General features: G+C 31.9%; 1 protein-coding gene across 3 annotated transcripts in view; it reads right to left on the bottom strand.

The window, feature by feature from the left end:
• Nucleotides 1-25,780, bottom strand: part of BRINP3 (BMP/retinoic acid inducible neural specific 3) — a 397,925-nt gene that overhangs the window by 356,769 nt on the left and 15,376 nt on the right. For all 3 annotated transcript variants that reach the window (XM_003893381.4, XM_009191377.4, XM_009191381.4), the window contains exon 2: nucleotides 17,593-17,878. In XM_003893381.4, the coding sequence (XP_003893430.1) occupies nucleotides 17,593-17,828 (236 nt within the window). In that variant the 5' untranslated portion in view covers nucleotides 17,829-17,878. The remainder of the gene's footprint in view (nucleotides 1-17,592; nucleotides 17,879-25,780) is intronic.

The raw sequence follows: 25,780 nt of genomic DNA, 5'->3' as shown, positions 1-25,780 counted from the left end.
TTTGTATAATCAACATTGTTTAAATTGAGCCCTTCTTTAAATGGTGGTTTTTATATTACCACATTTTCATTAAAAAGTAAATGACTTCAATGGATTTTTTCAGCAAAAAAAAATCAAAATATGAAATATTTGGAAATATTACATGTGAAAAAATAGTTCTTTCTAGTTCTCTTGTCCACCAAATAGATACAAGACCTTGGACAATTTATTTAACTTTTTGGGCTTTTGTCTATTTCCAACAAAACCACAGAGTTGTTAGACACAAACAATCTCCGTGCAAACAACCTACTGTCTACATTAACATCTTAATCAACATAACTTTATCATTCCAGGAAATTCTTGCCTAGGAGGGTAAGTTTCAAATAACTTCATTTATTATTCCAGGATCTCTCTGATAGACTTATAGGCTCTTCAATAGAAAGCATCATCAAACAATGACTTATTTCCAGTATTCTTAGAATCCTTGACCTCAAAATCCTTCTTTTGCTCTGTCCAGTAATCCTACACTATCATATCCAGGGTCCTTATCTAATCCTAATGAAACCTTACTCTGCCCACGTTAATAAATCCAGTTTCAAAAAACATAAAACCTCAATTAATGTTTCAATTTTCCCTTCTCCCCTCTGACCTACTACTAAAGTCTCTGTTATGGTAATACACTCATGTGCAGTGGTAAGAATAAAATCAGCTTCATCTTATCAACAGATTGTCTTAATGCTATTCGGAAAAGTAAATATTCAACAATTTCAGTATTTAAGTAATTTTATGCTTATCTTTGAAAATGTTTAATAACTTCTTGGTATATAATTTAACTGTTTAAAAATACATGGAAATGCAATTAATCCATTTACTTTTATGTTAATAGACTTGCAAACTACAACATGTATTGTAGAGGACTTAAGGAGCTAATATTTCAAAAGATAATGTTCCACAGGATTTTGTTACAAATTTTTCCTTATAATTTATATAGCATAATTACAAAAGTAATTCTAAAACAAATATCAGTGGGTTATATTTCTATATGGGTAATATGAAAAATTATAACTTCACTCCTCAAGATTTCACAATAAAATCAAAACTATAAAATAGAAAGATTCCAAATTAATAATCTCTAAATTATCTTCCCATCTAGGGAATAATGAATAAAGAGAATATGAAGAGTATTTCAATTGGAATTGGACAAAATGTTTTCCCATTGCAAAAGTTATTATAGCATCATTCTTTAATCATTTTATAATATTAAATGAAACCTTTAGTTGCTTCGACAAAAGTATAAAAATACCTAAAATATTTTTATAATTAAAATCTATAAAAATAACTAAAATATTATAGAAGATAATCTCAAATATGATTTTAGGTTTATATTTATTTATTTAGATATAAGATGACGCTATCAACAGCTTTTCTCTCTTCTCTATCTCTCATCACTTCTCTCGATATATATAAACTAGGATAATATAATGGCCACACATTTTCTTTTCCGTATTAACAAAATTTTCAAAACTGCATTATCAAAAAGATGAACTTCTTCTTGACTCCTACTTTTGGGAAACTTATACTGTAGCTACAAAAATCCATCATGAAGTTTGATTTGTAGCTTATGCTGACTTAGAGGACATTTTATATGAAATACATAAGCACCTTAATATTAAAGCCACTGGATAATTTTCACAAAGGTTCTCCCTTTATTAAATATTGATATATACTAAATGTAATTCCATAGTGATTAGTGAACAGCATGTTAGTTTGAGATATGTGCTGTGTCAGGCAAAAATGCAAAGGTGAACAGTTACCCTTGACAATGAGGAGAAAGGCACTAACCAAGGATGAATAAATGTTCCCTCTCAAGATGCCATAATAGTGACACTCCAGTTATCAATGTAGGCTAAGTGACAGCAAGAGTAAAGGATAGGTTAATATCATCTCTATTGCGGAAGTAACTTATTCTCCTTCACGGGATTAAATCTTAGACCCCAGAAAGATATTCCACTGGTATTTTCAGGCCTCTCTATTTTCATTTTTGTCCCCGGTTGCCTATGACAGAGTAGAAATTAAAGAGTTCTTTTCTGATTTAAGTTTATTCTTTCTACCTAATCGGTCTAATGATGGCATTTTCAGAGTTGTGTATCTATGTGGGAGATGACCCAAAAGGGGAGAAGGTGTAGGTGAGTATGTTTCTTCCCTTTTGGCTTTGACACAATGCAGGCCAACAAACATAAAAATAAATGTAACTTACCCTGCACTCTTATCTTCCACTCTTCCTAGGAGAGAAAAAAGTGTTGCTCATAAGTAGGCATAATGTTCATATGAATAGTAGAATAAAGGGAAAATGAAGAGTATTTCAACTGAAACCGGGTATATTAATATAATGTGTTTTTTATATAACCTCAGTGCCTTACTTTGGTTTGAATCTCCAGTTTAAATTTTGAAGTGTTAAATAACAAAAGCATGGCATAAGAGTATTTTATATTTAACCAAATAAGTCATGTCTTCAAAAACCAGATCAAAATTTTACTCCAAGGCAGAAGAAATAGCATCTAATTCCAAATTTTTGTAAGAAGGTCTGTGATAGTACGTGTGTGTGTATGTGTATGTGTGCTTGAATGAATTAATGGTAGAAAGATGTTGAGCTGTGTGGCAATCTAATTAAGGGATATGACTGGGGCCAGAAGTAGAAGACAGATAACCTAAGGCCTAAACAGTAAAGCTGAAACTGTGAACATTGCCAAGGAAGAGAATGTAATGTGATCCTAATTCTTAACAGATAACAGAAATAGAAGCAGAAAATTTGAGTTTTTAAGTAATATTAACCTCTTATAATATCAATAATAAATTTTCTTCCTATAATAAAGCATTCCTAAATAATGGCAAAAACAGGTCTCAAGCTATAAGTTCCCATGTCGTTGGCAAATTTTTAAATTCTCATTTTGATTATTTTGATTTGACTGAAAGGGAAGAACTAATCATAGTACTTTAGTTTTCACAGAACAATACTTTGAATAACCACTTTAATATAAGATATGCTAACATAACAGACTGTATTTCTTCCAGTAGTTATCAAAAATCAGATTTTGAGAAAGGTATAATGTAGTATAAAATCTATTCATTGATTGTATAAAGTTTGATTATAGGAAACAGGTAGTTGTAATTTTTGTAAAATAAAAGAAAATCCATTCACATGACTTGCTAAAAATATAATCAACCGGAATCCAACAATGGAAATTTCTTTATCATCTGATAAGTTTTATTCATATCTCTTGCATTATTTAAATAGTTTCTCCTTTTAAAAGCAAATAGGATTTATCTTGAAAAAAATTACACATGAATTTTAGAAATTAGAAATATTTGATATCTTTATATTAAGCCACAGTGTTCATTCAATATAATTATGTAAATCACAAAATTATACTCAAAACAATTTAAGTATTGACCTTAAAGAAATAAAACCTGCAGCCAGTTCTACGGCATATTTAGAAACTTTTAACTTCTATACACAGTGATGTTATTCTATATATCAACATTATCAAATAGATTATGTCAGAAAGGTGACCGGTAAAACTTAATTTTAATGGAATGCCATAGTGAGAAATAAACTTAGAGAATGCCCTGTCATCTTCATTTACTAGATGAGGACTCAAAGACACAGAGGGCTGATAAAATTTTGTACATTTTTACAAAGAATAAATGGTCAATAAAAGCATGAAACCTCAGTTCTACAATATCAACTTATCTCTCTATCCAACTATGTGTTGTCTTTACCTGTCCAGTCCAAACGAGCTGGATTAAGTTGACATAATGCAAAAATAAATAATTTAACTTAAGTTAAAAGTCAACTGGAAAATAAAAGATTGAAAAACTTATCAATAAAGTATGAGGATTATGAAGTCACAACCTAAGTAAACATTTGCAAAGTACTGATGAGAAAACAATTCTAATAAAAAAATTGAAATCTTTTAAAATACAATTTTAATATATCTTTTAAAATACAATTTTAATATACAAAAATGAAAAGGACGTCCTAGATTGTATTTTTATAGGCTAAAAAGTTAGATTAAAAGAAAAAAAACAAATCGTGAAATTCACTTATTTTCTCTTTAGGTGGGACTGCTAAACTAACAGATCTATAAGATCAGTCAGTATTCTGTAAAATACTTGAATGTTATGGCAACATTTGACATGGTCAAATATAATATCATAATAGAGAAGCTAGAAAAAAAAACCTAGAAGTTAATACAGGGTCACAGTGCTGTATCTGAAGCCCCTGAAGTCAAATGTGCTTCAGAGTTCAGAGTTTTCCGTATTTTAGAGGGAAATGAGGAACACACAGTGTATCTTATGTAATATTTTCAATGGAATGTGAGACAGTAACGTATAATCAAGTACATCAGCATCCTTGCAATACAGGGTGACTATTTTGCATTCAATACAAAAATAAAAACTATATCTCACATCTGTCAAAATCAGGGCAAGTTTCAAAGCAAAATGTGCTAAAAGAAAATGATCCAGTTTCAAAGCTTTGGAATTTTGCAATTTCCATAAAGGGCTTTGTACCTACACAAAAAGCTGAAAATTATCTAATTATTGGAGGATTTCTCATTATTTAATTGAGGATACTTTTTTATTGTTATTCTAAGATATTTGTCAGTGATGCAAATGAATACATAGGAACTATTCCTTTCAAATGTGCATATTTTGAATAAACCAGTATGTTTCAGTATAATTTTCAAGAAAAGAAAATTCTTGACAGATTTCTCAAATGGGTCAAATATATTTTTATTATTATTTTTAATGAGATACGAACACATGCAATGCTCTCAAGAGTAGGAGAATCTAGTTCTCCCTAATAGTACTTCAATAAAAGAGAATAATAATGTGAAGTCTGAGTGCTATCATTGGATTAAACATTGAAGAGATAGAACTGGGATAGGATTAGAAAAGTACACCCTGGAATGTGGTTTGTTCCCAGTAATTTGAAACATTTAAAGAATGGTTAGATGATCATTTGACAGTTATACTATAAATGGGAATCAGATAGCATGAGTTAAACATCATTGCTTTCAGTAGCTACATTTTAATGTCATTTTCAATCTTTGGTTTTATTTGGGAGGAAAAAAAAAAACCTAAATCCTGAAAAGATCACTGCAAAAAAGGATTATAGTCTGTTTGCTTTTTTAATTGATAAACATGGAAATGTATTCCTATGAGTCTTAAACTTATTGTCGTATTTTAAAAATTTACTTTCCTATAATGGTTAAGTTTTGAAAGATTACATTTCATGAGAAAATACTTTATGAATTTTAATGCGGTATGTTTATTTAAATCTAATTTTCTATTCTGTTTTGGGAAATAGTTGTGTGTGTCTTTCAGATAAGACCGTCAGCACATAAGGCCACAGCAAAACAGAGATTTTGCTAATTTTTTAAGCCTTTGTTAATTTCTGGCTGACAAGAGAGGTAGTTTAATTAGTTAGCTACTAATATCTATTTAAATGAGCAGCCAGGGAACTGTCTGTCACAATAAGGATATGCAAAGCCCAGGCCATTCTCTTTGACTCTTTTCAACTATTTCAAAAGAGAAGAAAATAGGTAGATTCCACATATGTGTAAATGAAGGGAGAAGGCTCAAAAAGTAATCACACGCGCCTAAGTATTTAACATACTTTGGACACAAAAGAAGAAAATTGGATTTACATAAAACAAGTAAGGTACTTACGTGTGTGTGATTACTTTTTGTGTATTTTCTTCAAGCGTGTGTGGTTACTTTGTGTGTAATTTCTTCGTGAGTGCATGTGTGTACATGTATATACTTTCGGGTTTGACCTATAGGTGCCTTAACAATAAACTAGTGAAATACTTTCAAATATTGTGGAAGCCTTCTGTAACCTTTTTTGTTTTGTTTTGTTTTGAGACGGAGTTTTGCTCTTATTGCCCAAGGCTAGAGTGCAATGGCACAATCTCGGCTCGCTACACACTCTGCCTCCCGGATGCAAGTGATTCTCCTGCCTCAGCCTCCCAAGGAGCTGGGACTACAGGCGTGCAGCACCGCACGCGGCTAAATTTTATATTTTTAGTAGAGATGGGTTTCCAATATACTGGCCAGAATGATTTCGAACTCCTGACCTTACTCGGCCTCCCAAAGTGCTGGGATTACGGTCGTGAGCCACTGCGCCTGGCCAGCCTTCTGTATCTTGACTAAAAGAAAATATTCAAAGAACGCTGAGAATTTTTTAAAAGGACCTGAAGAGTATAAAGCGTTCCCTTTCCCTAGGTTAAAGTATCTCCTCTACTGGCAAACAAAATGGACACCCTGGCAAACTGGGGTGTTCAAAGTTGAAACAGAACCAGGCAGTCATACCTGCATGAGGGAGCAGTGGGTCACGGACTCTTCATTCCCAGAAAGATGTTGTAAAAGTATCACAGGACCTCCCTTTCTGCAATCAAGCCAAACCAATGTCTGTTATCCTTGCCAAGATAAACCGAGAAGTGAACCACACCACCAGCAGTTTGAAAGGTCTGACAGCGACTTCTAGTTTGGATCTTGGAAGCCAATCAATCAGAACTTACCTACCCTGGCCAATCAAGGCTCAGCTTATATCAACCAAACAGGACTCAGCTGCAATGACCAACCTGAATTAAGCAAGTTTCAGTCTTTCTGTACACAGACCTGATTGGGAACCTCGGCAGGAACTTTGCTGTAAAACATGAACAGTCGGCTAGGCGGTGGCTCCCGCCTATAATCCCAGCACTTTGGTAGGCGGAGGCAGGCAGATCACCTGAGATCGAGAGTTTGAGACCAGCATGACCAACATGGGGAAAACCTGTCTCTACTAAAAATACAAAATTAGCTGGGCGGGGAGGGGGGCGGTGGCCCATGCCTGTAATCCCAGCTACTCCGGAGGCTGAGGCAGGAGAATCGTTTGAACCCAGGAAGTGGAGGGGGTTGCAGTGAGCGGACGTGGCGCCATTGCACTCAGCCTGGGCAACAAGAGCAAAACTCCATCCCAAACAAAACAAAACAAAACCCATAAACAATCTCTTTCGTCTCTGGAATGAATTTTAGTGGCGTATGTTTTGTTTAAATCTAATTTTCTTCTTTTGTGTACAAACGCTGTTTCCCAAGTTTACAAACTATTCACTGGCATAAAGTCTCTTCCCTCAAATTTCAGAGAACTTTTCTTCATACTAAAAATCAGTTATTAGCTTATACATTTAAAATAAAAAGGCTTACTAATATATTTCCTAGGTTTATGTAAAAAGAGTATGCTTTTTATTTATTTATTTTTATATTTATTTATTTCATTATTATTATTATTACTATTATTTTTATTTTTTTATTTTTTTATTTTTATTTATTTTTTATTTTTGGCAGAGTCTTGCTCTGTCTCCAGGCTGGAGTGCAGTGGCACGATCTTGGCTCACGGAAACCTCTGTCTCCCGGATTCAAGCCATTCTCCTGCCTCAGCCTCCCGAGTACCTGAGATTACAGGCACGCACCACTATGCTCAGCTGATTTTTCTATTCTTAGTAGAGATGGGGTTTCACCATATTTGCCAGACTGTTCTCCAACTCCTGACCTCGTGATCCGCCCACCTTGTCCTCCCAAAGTGCTGGGATTACAGGCGTGAGCCACCGCGCCCTGCCAAAAATAGTAAGCTTTTTATATTGCCTTTGTTTACTGGGAAATTTGGAGAAATAAATGAATGGAATATTTAATAAGATATGTACGTCCTATGTGTAACTTTTTTCAACCAATATTTTTTAACATTTTTATATTATCACATATCACGTCAGTAAGAGAAGCAAGTTCATGAATAAATATTACTAATTAATTGGTGTAAGACTGTTTTAGAGACGTAATTTTATCAGATAATTATTATATCCTAAAGCACATTATGGAATTATAATTCCTATTGAAAATTATAGGGAAGTTAAAAAATATACTTTGGGGAAATTAAAAAACAGGCAGGGAAATTTTTAAAAAACCGAAAAACTTGCTACTTCTATAAAGATTGGTCTAACTATGGATATTGGATAAATTAATATCTATTATAAACCATAAATACTCAGTACACATTTCAGCTTTAATTTTAAAAGTACAATTGGAAAATGAGGGTCTAATCTTTACCTGTATTGACAGATGCTTATTAAAATGAAAGATAATATTTTAACTTAATCTTAGGACTAATTTATTTAAACCTGATTGAAAAATATTGTCATTAGCATTGCTATTTTATTTTTATATAAAAGCAGAAAAGACATAATGAATGTAATTTTAGAATCTTTTGTAACTTAGAAACATCATAATGCAAATCACTTTTTTCTCATTAAATTTCATTTAAGTACACACGTGCATACACACACACACACTCAAGAAAAACATCAAGAAACCCTTCAAAGTGTTAAAACCCAGTTTTTTTCCCTCTAATTTTCAAATTCACATTTTTGGAATGGTGCTCGTTAAAAAAATAAATATTAGCAATTCAAAAGCTCCAGCAGAGTGAAAACAAAAGAGAACAAGTCTAATAACTCTGGCAGTTTCACTTGGAAGAAGACCACAGAGATAATGAAAATGAAGAATTAGAGTGCTTGGCAAAATGGTATTAGATAGAGAAAAATAATCAAATAAAGTATTTTTTTAAATGCCAAAACATCATAATTGTTGTTTTCTATTCTGTAAATAATTGTGTTAACTAGCAATCTTGTTTATTTTGTCATTATAATAGTAACAAACATGAATACACTATTAAACTAAAAATTATTACTTGTAAATTGTTTTAATTACAAAAGCACAACTTTTTAATTTATAGTAACAAGATAATGCACAATTCTCATTAAGAACTGATTCTTCTGACAGTGGATTATAGTTTCTAAACTCTTTATATTTCTATATTACTTCTGACTGCAATATAGTCAGAAGACTGAAATTTTCCCAATGGTAACTGTATATTTCAGATCTGAGTTATAATTAAGTAACAAAAATTAAAATGTATTATATGGTTTAATCTCAAAATTAGAGATATAGCAATATCGTTGAACACATGTATTCAAATGGTTTTGGTTATGAATGTATTTTGATTATTATTTAAAATCACTACCTAGAATACTCCTCTTAATTTATCATTGCACCAAGTGTGTTAACAGTGTAGTGATTTATAGTAAACCAACCAACTAGGATAAAAAGCTTCCTTCTTACTATAGCTTCTTCAATATAACATACAAGAAATAGGAAAAAATTAGATTGGTGGGGGAAAGATAAAAATTACACAATTTATGTTCCAATACACACAAAGAAAAAATATAAGAGGTATAAGAGATTCTTATATACTATTTATAAAGAAGTATTTGTAAGTGATTTTTGGAGATAAATGTAGCTATAAGAATTAACCACAGTACATTTTTGTTTTAATCCTTTACATCTATTTGTTCTGATGTTTCCTTTTGCTTTTGATAGCCAAAAAATAGAACTTTATAGCTCAAAGGATCTATAGAGATCTATTGCAGCCTTACTTTTACAAATGAGGAGACTGAGGTCTGAGAAATTAAATTACAAACCTGAGTGAATACAGTTGCGTTTTGTCAAAGACAGAAAAGAATACACGCCTCCTTGCTTATAGTACAGAGGAAATATTTTCATTGGGATGCGCACTGGTCTCTAAATCCAGCATATCCAAATGCAAAGCCAGTGCCTTTGATGGTTGAGCAACTGGCTTGCTCTAGGAAATTAAAGACAGAAAGATAGAAATAAAAAAATAAAATGTATAAAATTAAATAAATAAAACAGAGAAAGGGAAAAGTTCTGTCTTCCACGTATTCATAATTTAAGTTAGAAGGTGATTTTAGTGCAATATCATACATGAAAGAGAAATTCATGGATATGAGGGGCGAACAAAAGTTCAGCATGTTTTCGTTTTTATTTCTGAATCTGTAAAATGGAAATTATTACAGCTATTTATAGGATTAAATAAGATAACATGAAAGCACCAATTACATAATGAAAATTCAATATTTAATTTCAATCTCTTTTCCTTTTCTAGTATGGACTAGATAGATAGGTGGATGGATGGATAGATAGATAGATAGATAGATAGATAGATAGATAGATAGATAGATAGATATAGTCCAGACTATTACCCTATATATAAATAGTGTAAAATAGTATATATATATACACACTGTAATTTTTAACCAACATTTTTGAATATCTTATATATATGTATTTGTGAATAGCTTATTATATACTAGAAATAGGATGTATTAGTTCCTTTTTAATTTCTTAAATAAGAAATAATTCCAATCCCTTTCCCTTTTCCAGACTACAAAAGGGGAAGAGATTGGAATTAAATATTGTTTGATATATATGTACACACACACCTTTTGCACTATGCATATAAAATATAGATATGTACGTACACACACACGTTTTGCAGTCCCTCTTTCTCCCTATAGCTCTCTCTGTGTATATATACACAACATATAGATATGATCCCCAAACACTTCTGACTTATGTTATAGTCTGTCTTTCACATACGAATATGTTTAATTATAATTATTTTAAAAATTAGTGCTAAGGCTAAAAGGAGAAACTATGTTTCATTATTTTAACTCTATTTTTAACTTTTTCCTAAATAACCCTGGTAAATCATAATTTCATTGTTAGTTACTTGCAAATGACTTTTCAAATAAATTACAGCTCATCCGAATGTTTTTAATAACAGCTAATATTTTTCCTGATCATAACATTTACACATATTCATCACAAAAAAGTGTGAGGGAAAACCTATAAAACTTTACACAAGAAATAACTCAAACATTTAGGTGCAATACTTGTAGTCTTTTTAGTGTGCATTTGTATATGTTAAAAAAGTAAGACCATCCTAAAATAATTACAGCCCTATTTTACATTTTTAAATTTTAATGTGTTTTCTTTTACTTAAATTTGAAGGAATATGAGAGAATTTCCTATTGTATTGAATATCTTTTGAAAATAAAACAATATTTAGTACCATTAAAACTCAATTTTCAGTTTTCTGAGGAAACAGTTAAATTTATTTCTTTAAATTTCTATTCTTAATATCTAGTTTTAAATTTGCATTCTTAAGATTTTTGAGAATTCTGAAAACAAGGATATATTTAATTTATTATGTTAATATTTTTCTTTGTGGATTAGAATAAAGTCAAATTGAGTATACATTCCATGACCATATTTAAGATGCATATTACATATTTAATGCTCAAAATTCTGTATATCAGTACAATTGTATTAAATTCTATATTTAAACAATCTTTTTTTCTTATCACCCCTACACTTGTGGGATGTGTTGTGGGTGTGTGGTCTATTTCGTCCATAAAATTTAAAATGGCAGATTAAAGTTTCTTTTGACAATTATGTGTGTGTGTGTGTGTGTGTGTGTGTGTGTGTGTTTTAGTTTCTCCTAGAAGATCTATGTATAACTTACTATTCATTATATAGTGTTATATGGCATTTAAGAAAATTGATTATCTTTTTACTTTTTATGTTGGGTCTAATTTTATCTCAGTTAACTTTGCTAAAAGTAGCATATTCAAAGAAATGTTTAAGTCTGATTATGATAATTATTTTTAGAGCTGGAAATGTTTACACTTATTACATTTGCTATATTTTTGTTTTTTCAGGTCACCTGGTTTCAAGTTTGATAATTCTATCATTTTCATTTATTTTTAAACTTTTGATATGTCTTTCTTTATATGTAGCAGGAAATTTTCAAAATACACATAATGCTTTTTACATCTGCAAGTTGTTATTGTTAAGGTTAGCAATAATATTTGAAACTTAATTTTTCTGGTTAGAAATGGAAATATTAATAAATTTGAATTTCAGTTTTGCTTAATTTTTCTAAGGTTTTACTCAAATTCAGATCTCTAAGTATTTATTTATATTATCAGAGTTTATAACCCTAGGTCACTTAAACTTAATAGTTATCTTTATTGTTAAATACTGCCTCTTCCAAGAATCATATTTTAACATTTCCTTGAAATTTTAAAACAATATTTACTATTTTTCACCAAACTCTGTGTGATAATTTTTAGTGTGAATTTCATTTCTGTTGCTACATTTTATTTTATTTGCATTATTATCACATCCTCCAAACTCCTTTTTATTTTCACCCTATCTTTTTCTTACCATATATTCCTCTGTTTTTAGAGATACCACAATTTCCTACAATCTATTGAAGAGACTAAGCATTCATGTGTGCTTGTGTGTGTATGTGTATATCAGGGAGAAGGATCATGAACAGGTAATCTCTTCTATTAAATCTTTAAGATATTTATTTCTTTCGTTTGACTATTTTACAAAATTTGTTACCTTCTTCCTTCGATAAAAGCATGGTCTCCCTACTATGATACTCAAACTGTCACATACTACCAGTCAAAGGTGCTATTGTATTATAGTGTGTGTGTGTGTGTGCACGCGCGTGTATTATGTATATTACTATATTATTTTATTTGTCATGTGGAATAGAGAGGGCTCTATCAATATGTAGATTTTGCTGAAACAGCATGTATTGATCAGTGTCTCCAATTCTTTCTTTGTTTTGCAGGAGAGTGCACTGATGTATAGTGGTTTGGGCTTAATTATCAGTGTATAGCTGAGGCGGAATTTACCCTGACATTCATTTCTCTGACAATCTGAACAAGAAAGTCCAGGGGAAACAACATTAACTACATTAAAGGCTATTCCTCTCACTGTTCCTAATTTACTTCTGAAAGTCCTTGTTCTTTGTCATAGATATGTAATCATTAATACTAGTACTCATGTGTTCCCTTCTAGAGTTGCCAAATTTAGCAAATAAAAATACATGGCAAACAAATACATTAAAATTTAAATAGACAAAAATATTTTCTGTTTCTTTGGTTTTTTTTATTTAATTATGTCTCAAATATTACATGGGGCATCCTTATTTGATATCCTCCTACCACATCATTCTTGCCATGTACCAACTCCGAACATAGTGAGAGAGAGAGATCATTTGACTGTGGCTACATCTCAAGGTAGGATCTGTCGTAGAGAGGGAGCTGCAAAGTTCCTATTAGGATCTAACTCTGGGCTTCAGAGTAGTTAGCTGATGGTAATGTAGTTAGCTGATGGTAATGACACAGCTCCCTTCTGTATTTAGGGTAAGTGCCAGCTTTGTTGAGGCATTTGGGCTTGCTCATCTGAAGTATTAAAATATGTTTTGCTAGTGTTATAACTTATAAGAAGCTTATAACTATTTAAATGCCTCTCATATTCTGGCAGAAAGTTACATATTAACTATAATTTTCTGTGTTGTTACGAGTTTTCATTTTCCCTCCTGATAATTAATATAGTATTTTAATAGGAAGTTTGAAGTGAGCTGTATCCGGATTGCTACTTTCAAGACATTTTAAACCAGAATCCTCATAGTTTTTATTATAGAAAATTGTATATTCTTAAAAACAACTCTTTATCAATAAATACTTGTCCAATTCTTATTCCTGATGCAAAATACTTGTATTTTAATTCTTAATAACTTGTATTTAAATGGATTCTTATGTATCCCAAAATTATGAAGTTTTTTTCTCTGTTTTCTTCTAAAAACTTAATATTTTTGCCTTTCCTATTGAGATCCTTTTTCCATATAAAATAGATTTATAAATATGTTAAGAAGAGAGGATTAAATTTCTGCTTTTCTCATATGGATACCCATATAAAGAAACATTTATTCAGAAGTTCACTCTTTCCCACACAAGATTTCATTATAATCCTGTCACATATGAAGTGACCACATAGTGGTTTAACTTTTTTTAGACAATCTTGTCTTTCATTGGTCATTTTTTAAATATAATTTTTTTCAAGGAACATGACTAAAAACACTCGAAAGGCACAGCATTCATCTCAATTGTCTCCTGTTCTCAAATTTGGAGCATTATTTGAGTGCTCTGAAGAAGGACACCAAGTTGTGATAATATGACATGTCTGTATAATATTTTGAAAAATTATAAGAAAATCAATATCATTTTCCCATAATTCACTTACACATGTGGTTAACCAAAGAATGGTAGAAGTTAGGGAAAGAAAAAAAAAAAATTTTTGTTTTGAGTCATCATATCTGAAGATTTACATATGTGAAATGTTTATTTTATGGTAATGAAAATTGCCAGCCTATGACCTTAGAACTCATATTAGTGGTTCAAGATAACTGCATCTAAGTTTGAGCCACTAAAAATGAGTCCCTTTTCTAGATATCCTCTAATGTATTAAAAGAATAAAGATTGCCATGGCCTGGAAAAAAATTATACATATTCTGACAGGCTTACAGCCTGAGGGATAGTGTTTCTAGAATACAACTGCAAACACAAGGTTCCAGCTTACTAAGGGGCCAAGTGTCCCTCTGTTCCATGTAGCAGAGTAGACAAAATTTCTCCAGGCATAGCTCACTTTCTGAAACTAAAAACACTTTTAGAAACACCTTTATTTTTTTAAATGAGGCAATTTTTTCAAAATGCCTTATTATTTTATTCAGGAACCAATTTGAGGATAGTGGGAAAAATAGTTCGAAATCTAGCTTATAATATTTGTCCAAATAACAAGTTATGTGTTACTTCATTCTAAATCTTCCAACTCAGTGACCAACCCACAAATTAATCATCTTTTAAGTCTTAATGTAGTTTCAGATACAAATTCTGTAAATAACTTTAAATATACACAAGTTTAAAAACATAAAAGTAAGTTATAGTTGACAAAAACACACCTTTTCAAACATGATGACAATTTTTAAAAATCTTAGCCCTAGCTATGATTTTAGCAATTTTTGATTACTGTGTCCTTGCTGTTCTATATTTGGAGTGAAAATAAAAATATGTTGCTGGAGAAGAGGAAGAAATGAAGAAACACATGTGAAAATAGATTTGACCTAATTACTTTAACAGGTTTGATATGTTTTACATTTGTAACTAGTGCCTTTCAGAAACAATGTCAATGCAATATTCCCCAAGAATGTGTTGATGATCAAGTATTTAAATACGGAAAGCACTAATTTTCCATCTGTGTGTTTTAAGTACTCACAAATTCTATATTTTATGGCAAACATTAATGAAAGATGAACCCTCTAAAAATTGTTTTTGAAGACAAATATTAAAGACAAAAACTCACTTTACTAAAACTAAAGGAACTCTAATGAATAAATTATATTGTTCTTTTTATAGCAACTATCAATAACCGTAGCATCATTTGCAATGTTTAAACGGTTTTATAAGACGTTATAACCTAGCTCCATTGTTTATAAATGGATTTAATATCTTTACATGTTTATTCAAGCCACAAACGTAAAGACATAGGAAGGATAAGTAGCACAGAGCTAATGAAGGTCTCCAGGAAGTGAGTTGCATAAAAACCAAACAATATATAAGCTTTGCAAACAAACCTCAAAGCACTTTTGTTCATTACCTTTAACATCTGTTATCCAAATAATGCCTCTTTCATTCAACCCAGCACCTCCAAAAACATGTCAAGCTGGCCACGCGCGGTGGCTCACTCCTGTAATCCCAGCACTTTGGGAGGCCGCGGCGGGCAGATCACTTGAAGTCGGAAGTTCAAGACCAGCCTCGCCAACATGGTGAAATTCCGTCTCTACTAACAATACAAAAATTACCTGGGAGCGGTGGCGGGTGCCTGTTAATCTAAGCTACTTGGGAACCTGAGGCAGGAGAATCGCTTAAACCCAGGAGGCAGAGGTTGCAGTGTGCCAAGATCGTGTCACTGCACTCCAGCCTGGGTGACAGAACGAGACTCCGTCCCAAAACAAAAACAAAAACATGTCAAGCCATGTTTGCAGCTCACAGCTCATTGACTGATAAGCTAAACCACAACAATCACACGTAAGACAGCACCTTAGACCTTCAGATACAGATGCCAATAAATCATGGAGACATGCGCTGGCATCAGTTTGTCTGGCAGAGTGTTAAAAATCTTCTTGCAGAGTGCTAAAATCTAACACATCTTTACAATCCTAAATTCAGGTAGCTTCACACAATCTGTGAAGAAAAACTGGCTAAATCAATAAACACATATAAAAATAAATGAACCCAGAATCATAAAATGTTGACAATTTCTGCTGCATTTCAGAAAGAAAAACTGTAGTATTCTTGTTTTTCCTTTTTTTTTTTTTTTTTTTTTTTGAGATGGAGTCTTGCTCTGTCACCCAGGCTGGAGTGCAGTGGTGCATCTCAGCTCACTGCAAGCTCCGCCTCCCAGGTTCAAGCGATTCTCCTGCCTCAGCCTCCCGAGTAGCTGGGACTACAGGCACGTGCCACCACGCCCAGCTAATTTTTGTATTTTTAATAGAGACGGGGTTTCACCATGTTGAAAGATGGTCTGCATCTCTTGACCTGGTGATCCACCCACCTCCGCCTCACAAAGTGCTGGGACAACAAGCGTGAGCCACCACACCCGGCTTCATCATTTCATTTATTTAAAAAATAGAGTAAATCTTTTCATTAGGCTTATGACAGTTTTATGGCTGCATGGAATAAGAGATTTTTTTTTTATTTTTGAAAAGGCAAAACAATAATTGTAGATGCTTCATGGAACTTGTTCAAGACACTCAGTCTCTTCTGTAAATATACATTGCTGATAGGATTTATAAATTTCTCATAATGCTGTACAAATGACCACAGGCAAACAAGCAGAGTGCCCTCTGGTGCACATACAGAATAAAATAAAATATGTATATAGGAGTATCTACATAGATACAGACACACAAAAATGCACAACAAATGTGCTTCTTCATAAATGTTAAACCAATAACTAGGAATTGTAAAAGTCTATCACCAATAAACAAATTGAAGTAATAAATTCATATAAAATGTTGATCATGGCATAGATCAATATAATCTAATCCATCAGGCAACCACTTGTACACTCTTCTACTTAATGTATTCACGGGACATCAGGTGTGCAGGCAACTTTTGCTGGATTTAATATATTACTCTTTTTGTGTAACTTATTTAGATTTTAAGCATAGAACTTTGATAAATGTTAAAGATCTTATATCTTAATCTTGTCCATTTCTTTTATCTTTGTTATCATATCTTATTTATCTGCTACTTGTTTTTATTCCATTGCTGTTTCCTTTAACTTCTGAACATACAATTACCTTTCAGGTAAAAAAGGATGAGGTGACTCAACTTCTCAGTGACTAGTAGAAGATACCATTTCCATTTAGGCTGAAAAAGGTAACATAGCATTGTATAAGGTAGAAAGGAAAAGCAATTTTTAAAATTTCACTTCAAAATTTTGCCTATTTAAAATAAGAAACTCAGCTTCCAAGTACATTGCCATTTACTTTAAGGCAGTGTAACATGCTTAACTTTGGGAGTGATAGACAAGTGGTCACCATTATCTATTTTTATCGTAATATATTACATCTATAAGAAATACTTCTGAATAACAAGAAAACATTACTATGGTGCATGGTAAAGGGTAAACCCTTCTGATAATAACTCTTTCCCATCTGAAACTTTCCCTTCGAGAAACTTATTTATACACAACCTTCAAGGATGATATTTCTGTAATTGCTTTCCCTTTGCTTCATACCTGTATATCTTGTATCTTGTGCTAAATCCCTGCCGGCTTCTGTCCACAAAATCTGTGTATTCCTGTGAGCGATGGAAAGGTCCCTTATCAGAGAGGAGCCAGTCGAAGGGGCTTGTGGCATGCTGATCCGAAACAGCAGCAACCGCTAAAACCCAGCAATGAAGACTCAGTGCTATCCACTCCCATAGAGCCATCAGAGAGAACAATTCAGCACCAGCTCTGCTTCGCCATATCATGCTTCCACTGGGGATTTAGAGCCTTCATTCTCTTAGCTTTCCCTCAACACCTAGACAAAATACACAGGCAATTAGTTAACCCCTAGAAGATTCCTTTCTCTCAGTTAAGGTGTTGAGGTGGCTAATTTTTAAATTTTAATCTAATATCATTGTTTTAAATTAACATTAGCAGAAGAGAATAAAATACAAACCAAAATGATTTTTTTCAGAGCTGTATATCTTTTATATTTTGTGCCTTTTTTATATTAATGGAAAAGAAAATACTGAGCTATAAGAGATTTCAGCGTAACAATTTCATTCAGTGGATCATTAAAGCCTATTGAGCAAAAATCAGAAGTTGAATGTTTTATAAAGTTGGACAGATACAAATAAATAATTAACATGTTCAAGTGTTTCATAAATTTTGTTATAAATTTTAATACTAGATTTAATTTTATTGTATCGTTATTTTAGATAAATGCTTTAAAATGAAGCAAAGATGTTCATGTCGTTATTTCCCTAATGTAGACAAACATGGAGTAAAACTGTGGATTTAAGAATACATAAATATATGTATGTATATGTGTGTGTATATGTGTATACTTATTATAGATATATATAGATACAGATATAGAGACAGACACAGAGTGAGACAGAGAGATGATAGAAAGACAGATTGATAGATGAATAGATGTGTGTGTGGGAGAGTGCATGTGAGGAGTAGTGTCTTTTCCCAGTTTTTGGTTTTTTTTTTCATTATTAGGAAAAAACTGCATATCTGATTACTTAAACAGAATCACAATTACATTAGTTCTAGGGTCTTTAAAGATTTAAATGTGCATATGTATTATTCATAAGATAGTCATACCTCCAAAATTATACGCACATAAATTAAGCGAATGCACATAAATTAAGCTAACGCAGATTATTCATAGACTTTGAAACCGCATACGTTGTAGTATAACCATTCAAAAAAAAGTAATAAGATGTATAATCCCAGTATGGTACAGTGTAAGAAACTTTATACAAAGCTGCTGATGTAATGTCTATATGCTGCACCAGAAAATTCTAAAAATATTTGAATTCAATTTTTCTTTCTATCCTCATCAACTTTTCAAACAGTATTATTCATAGCACATAGAACTACAGAGTACAAAGATTCTGACTAATGAGAAAGGTTTACTTGTGTGAGTTCTTACTCAGCAAAATGTCTTCAGAAAAAAAAAAATTAAGATTTAGAGTATTAAGTAAGATATATCAGTAATAGTAGTTACCATATTTCTCTGGTATTTGAATAAGAACACTGGTGGTTTTAATTTGCTTCCGTAGCTATACCCCATTATTTATAATTTAATCCTAAACTACTTCTATATGAAAAATATAGAGAAATAATTTTGCAGCTCTGAAGTAGCTCAAAACAGTGATACAATGAGTGAACTCTTACATATCACAAAATTAAAAGGACATTACTCACATACTATATGAGTTGCCTCAATCATATGAGTTGCTCACTAAGGGGATTAAAGAGTACCCTCTTTTGTAAACAACATAGGAAGCCTTACAGGTGAAGACATTGTAAAATGTTTTTCTATAAGAAGGAATATTATAATAGAATAATTTTGGAATAGGAGCTTGGAGATTCTAGACTATTTTAGACTATTGTCTGTTATCTGCATAAATGTACCATTGTCAAATGATTCAACTCCTGCCTTTCAAATCTGCTGAAAAAATATTTTTACATATGTTTTGGCTTAGGAGAACTATGTCATTTATTTTAAAATAATTATAGCTTACTTACATTTATAAACACAATTATTCTTATGTGTAGTATTATAGTATAATAATCCTTCTATGACTAAAAAATATTGTTCATCTTTGTTAAACACATCTTTGTTATTTTTATTTTGCTTATCATATACATTCAAACTGACAAAATTTAATCATTATTTTTAGAAGATATAATTTCTTAATTTCAATGAGTAATTTTTCATTTCATAAAGACAGAATAAATTATTCAAACATACTACTTAAGTCCATATGACATATATCATCTGAAAGGGTATACTTCTTAATTGAATAAAACTTCAGTCACACCATCAAAATGAAGTTCTCTTATTACCAAATGTAGATGTGAACAAGAATATTACTGAAAATATTCAAACAATACTTATTTCATCCTAATAAATAACTTGGAAAATAGTTCTTTGAAAATGAGGTCAGATTTTCTCCAAACCCAATAACCAGTATAGCAAATTAGGCTATATAACATCAAGAGACAATATTCATAGTGGTTAAAAAAATAGACTGTGGAACCAAACTGCTAGTGTTAAAATTCTAACCCTGACTGGGCACAGTAACTCATGCCTGTAATCCCAGCACTTTGGGAGGCTGAGGCAGGTGGATCACCTGATGTTGGGAGTTCAAGACCAGCCTGGCCAACGTGGTGAAATCCCGTCTCTATTAAAAATATACAAAATTAGCCGGGCATGGTAGTACGCGTCCGTAATCCTAGCTATTCCAAAGGCTGAGGCATGAGAATCGCTTGAACCTGGGAAGCACGGGTTGCAGTGAGCTCAGATGATGCCACTGCACTCCATCCTGGGTGACAGAGAATCTGTCTCAAAAAAATACAAACACAAAACCAAAACAAAACACCCAGCCTTTCTACAACTCTGTAGATGTTTGACGTTAGGCAAGTTACTTAACTTCTTTGGTGCATCAGATTCCTAAACTAGTATAAAGGCCCCTCAAGAGTCTTATAAAAATAGAGTGAGTTAATATTTGTAAAACCCCTAGAATAGTGCCTACCATATGGTAAGGGCATGTGGTAAAGTTTTAAGTTATATTTTATACTGGTATGAAGTCATGCCATTATATACCTTAAAATTAAACCAAACATTTTGTACTCACACACATGATTTTTGTAATACACAAAGTGTTATGAAAGTAGGATACAATTGACCTAGATAGCATTTGACGTTCTGTTCTGCAATTCCGTAATTTTTCAATAGGTGAATTACCCAGAACCACATTCTTATCACTTTCTTTATGAAATGTGTTGAGCTTGTTCCATAGTCTTCATATCCCTCGTTTAAAAAAAACAAACAAACTATATTGTGTATATTTAAGGTACATAGCATGATGTAATATGGTTACTATAGTGGCACAATTTAACATATCCATCATTCCACATTGTTATGCATCTTAACATATAGGAAGATAGAAAGGTTTTCTGAAATTTTGTGCAGAGAACTACCTAAAAATATTACCAGGTAATTATGAGGTAATTACCACATAATTTGGGGGTTTTAATTATTTCTGTTTTTTCTACTTCTGATTTGGGGAACATGTTCCCCAGTTCTGTACAGAAATATTTTTTTCTGAAAGTTTGTTAACACATAGGAATGTCAATCCTACCCCAAATTAAGTTAATTTTGATGATATCTTAAAATCATTATATTAGTAAGAACTTTATGAAGACATTTTATAATGAACAAATTCGGATATCCCAGTAAAGTTATATTGAAATAGTGTTTAATAACTTTTTTCACAAGTTACATGACAGGGAGAAAAGTCATAATAGAACGCCTAAGGCAAGGATGTAAGCTTCTAGCCATCTTTGGAGCAAGTGGTCATTAAACTCAATATTCACCATCAGAAGAGCTTCATTACCTGGTTTGTCACAACAGTAGATCATTGTACATTTAATTCTTTTCATGAGTACTAATTTATAAATTATTACTGAATGACTTTAATTGGTTGCTTTATTTGGGTAGGGTTACAACCATATTAATCCATGTGTCAGAGATGGTTTAGCAAATAGAGTTTGTTTGTAACGATGTAGTGTTAGGATATTAGGGGTGACAACTGAGGTGAATAGCTAAACTTAGATATACTGCCAAGAAAGAGAAATCACAAGTTCCAATGAAAGAGGGTAGAAATTATTAAACTACTAATGAATGTATCACTTTTTCTATAGTGTGGTGAAAATGCAAAATAGTCCAGAATTTGATATTCGTAACCAAGAGGATAAGTGGCCAACTGAGGAGATGAAAACATCAATTCTCAATATTTTCTGGACAATGGGAGAGTGATTTTATATAAAAGAGAGAAATAAAAGGGAATGAAGACCAACAACAAAAAAAAATTTTAAACAATACAAAATTTAAAGCATGAGTTTGTGTTTAAAACATGGTATTTAATTAAGAAGTGGTATTTATGGATTTCTTTCATTCAAAATAAGTCATAAATATTAAAATATCTCTTTCAAAAACAGATGTTTAGTATAGGTCCTATTCTTAAATTCCTTCGCACAAAAGAAAATTCACTGTGAAGATCACCTCATGATACAAGTTTATTTGCAAATCCTCAATGGCCTTGATAATCTGTGCAGAAATAAAATACACCAAAATGTTACATATATACTAATGTATACTAATGCATATAATATATAATAAATGCATAAATAATATGTGTATAATATATATTCTATATATGATTATTCTTTCTCACTAGCTGTCAATAGTCTTATTCCAAGGTGGCAGTACCTTACTTTTATCTAAAATACTGATATATATATTTAAAATTCATAAATGTTGAAGTTCATAAATATTGAATTTCCAGTTCTACTGGAAATTCATAATTATTTCCAATATAACTGAATTTTCGGTGAATTTTCGGTAGAACTGAAACTACGAAGATATAAACAAAATATTAGGAATTACTGAATTAAACTTAATATCCCTTAAATTGGTGGGTCATGTCACAGCGGCACATCTTTTAAACCTCTGTATCTTATTATCCACAACCTAATTAGATGTCCCATGCTAATTATTACTATTCGTTAAATGATTAACGTTGCAAATTGTATCATTTCTTTTTTTGCATTTGCATTTGGACTGATTTTTGCTGCTTATATATCCAAAATATTCTCTCAGGAACCAAAATCTGCTGAAGAACTTGAATATAAAAAGTCATTTCAGAAAATCATTGTATCAAACATATTTACTTTAATTTGGAGTAATGTAGAACCCATGGAAAATTGAAAGACTGATACAGTAAATTCTTACGTATCTATCAGGCTGAGTCACCAGGTTTTTTTTGTTTGTTTGTTTGTTTGTTTTTGTTTTTTACCATATTCTCACTCTCAGTCTCTTTTTCTCTCTCCCTCTCAAAGATTTTTAAGTATTGGACAAAGGTATAAATAAAATTGGCTAATCTGCCCGATGTCTACAACCCATTCTCTAAATTTATTCTCTTGAGCAAATACTATGCTGTTCTATAAAATAATTCCTTAACATTAATGGTTACTGATACTGAAGCTTGTAAATGTAAAACTATGAATCTTCAAAATACAATATACAATACTCAAAATAACTATTTAAAAAGCCACATTCTTTCAAATAATGTGATATATATTATTCTATTGAATCTATTAAATTATAAATGTTAGTCATTTGATTATTATAAAATAAAATATTTATATGTATTAACCCCAGAATCTGTTTATAATATATAGCATTATTATATAATCATATATAACTATAATAATTATTTTTCAGTTATACATTTAAGTAAATACTAGCTATGAAATCAGTGGCTACTAAATATATAATTGTGTAAGTAAATAAATGGTAGATGAGTTAAAAATATTTTAACATAAATTTTCAATAGTGTTTCTACAATATTTTATTCATTGTTTCAATTCCAATCTGGTAGAAGCAATGAAGTAGAAACCCAGAATTAAAAAATAAATCTTATTGATCAATTGCAATGTGCAAAGTATCAGGATAAATTCTGAGACAGAGTTGGGCCTTAAGTCTTAATAAAGATAGTGCTTCTATCCCCTGGAACTTACCGGTTTAGGAAGGCCATATGGAAGGCAGGGCATATTGCATATGGTCATTTCTATTAGAAAACAATACCTCTGTCAAGGAAAACTAAAACATTCTCCAAACATTTTCTGGTTTTCTTATCTCACTAAATCATACTTCCATCTACTCAACTTTTTAAGCCTAAACATGACTTTCACCTACCTTCTCACTCACATATCCAATCAGTCCTCAAGTTCTGTGCATTCTTCCCCCTAAATACAAGATTTACCACTTTTTTTCCACCCCCATTTTACCTGACCAGCTCATGGTATGCGCTCAACAATACCAACTTTGCCTCTAAACTGTATTACTGCAATAGATTCATGACTAGTTTTCCCACCACCCATGTGGCTCTATCCTATCTGTTCTTTTGGCTAGTCAGAGTGATCTTACTAAAATGTTAAATCTGAACATGTAAATCCTTTACTCCCAATTAAGTAATGACTTTCATTTCAGGATATCGGATCTCTTTAAAATAACTTCTAAAATTATCTTCCCTTACTTAACTCTTTGTCCATATCTTTCTTATGTATATGTGCCAGGACAGTTATTAACCAAATATCAACTTCATTTTTCAGCCATGATCATATTCCTCATCGTCATTCAATTTTCTCTCCAAGATCTGTTTATGGAGGTTCCTCTGGCTGAACCACTATTTTGACTAGGATCTCTTCATCTGCCTGACATTGACCTTAAAACCTCAGACTGGATTACCATTTCATTCACAAAGCTTTTCATGACCCTTCAAAGTTGGTTGGTCATTTTTTTGTGCTCCCATTACTTTCCCTATGATGGTACATTTACGTGACATATTTGTTTGCTTGTTTGCCCTACTTCTCTGCATATCTCCTTTCTTTCAATTAAATTAATTTGGGGAGAAAAAAATAATTGTTCCTATCTTAATGACAACAAAACAGTCACCAAAGTTTCTGAAATAAACCTGCATATGTAAGTATTGGTAGAGTGAATGAATAAATGTTGATGAAACAAGTACTAAATTAGGGTGCACCTGGTGTGATATGACTGGCAAGACCATGTCATAAAAAGAAAATTTATTCTTCATAGAAATAGAATCTACAAAGGATCTGTATCTGAATCTGCATCTGAGCTGAGTGTCAGGATGAAAATAGCTTTGGCAGTTGAAGAAAGGGAGCAAACTGAGTTATGAGGTAATGATTTTTAAGCCCAGATTGTAAACATATATTGACAAGTTCAAAGAGTATCAAAGCAAAATTTTTTTAATTTTAATTTTTATTTTATTTTATTTTATTTTATTTTTTTGAGACGGAGTTTCACTCTTGTTGCACAGGCTGGAGTGCAGTGGCACGATCTCAGTCACTGCAAACTCCTCCCCCCAGTTCAAGCGATTCTCCTGCCTCAGCCTCCCAAGTCACTGGGATTATAGGCATGCACCACCATGCCCAGCTAATTTTGTATTTTTAGTAGAGATAGGGTTTCACCATGTTGGTTAGGCTGGTCTCAAACTCCTGATTTCAGGTGATCCACCCACCTCGGCCTCCTAAAGTGCTGGGATTACAGGTATGAGACACCATACCTGGCCCAAAGCAAAATATTCTTAATGTTAAAAAATGTTAAGGACAAAAATATAAAGTATTATTTTTAATTATTAGATTGGGGACATAACAATAAGAGATTATCATATTATGCACAACTGGAAAACTAAGGACTTTTTCACTTATGTTCTATAATTCAATTTGTAAAGACAGAAACTATATATGAAAGTCAAACCCAGATCCTAATTAACAAACAGCCAAACCAAAATCCCCCTCTAATTGAGGAGCACAATGAGAATTTAAAGAATAATAGTAAAGAAACAAGAATTGAAGAGCCTGTTCCTCTCCATTTGGAAAATCATATACTAGGATAATTTTGATTGAGGTCTCCCTGACTGCCTGGGGGGGAAATAAAATGATAAAACAAAATGCAATTTTAATTTTCTTCACGACAAAATTAACACCTTTTTAAACCTTTTGATATACCAAGCATTTTACGAAATTTTCTTATTTCAGTTCTCAGCAGCACAGTGTAATATATATTAAGATCCCATTTGTACTCTTGAAGTCAAACTGAATACCGTAG

Source organism: Papio anubis, chromosome 1, assembly GCF_008728515.1.
Source record: "Papio anubis isolate 15944 chromosome 1, Panubis1.0, whole genome shotgun sequence".
NCBI classification, from domain to species: Eukaryota; Metazoa; Chordata; class Mammalia; order Primates; family Cercopithecidae; genus Papio; species Papio anubis.
The sequence above is the reverse complement of the archived record's forward strand: the minus strand, read 5'-3'. Positions and strand labels throughout refer to the sequence as shown.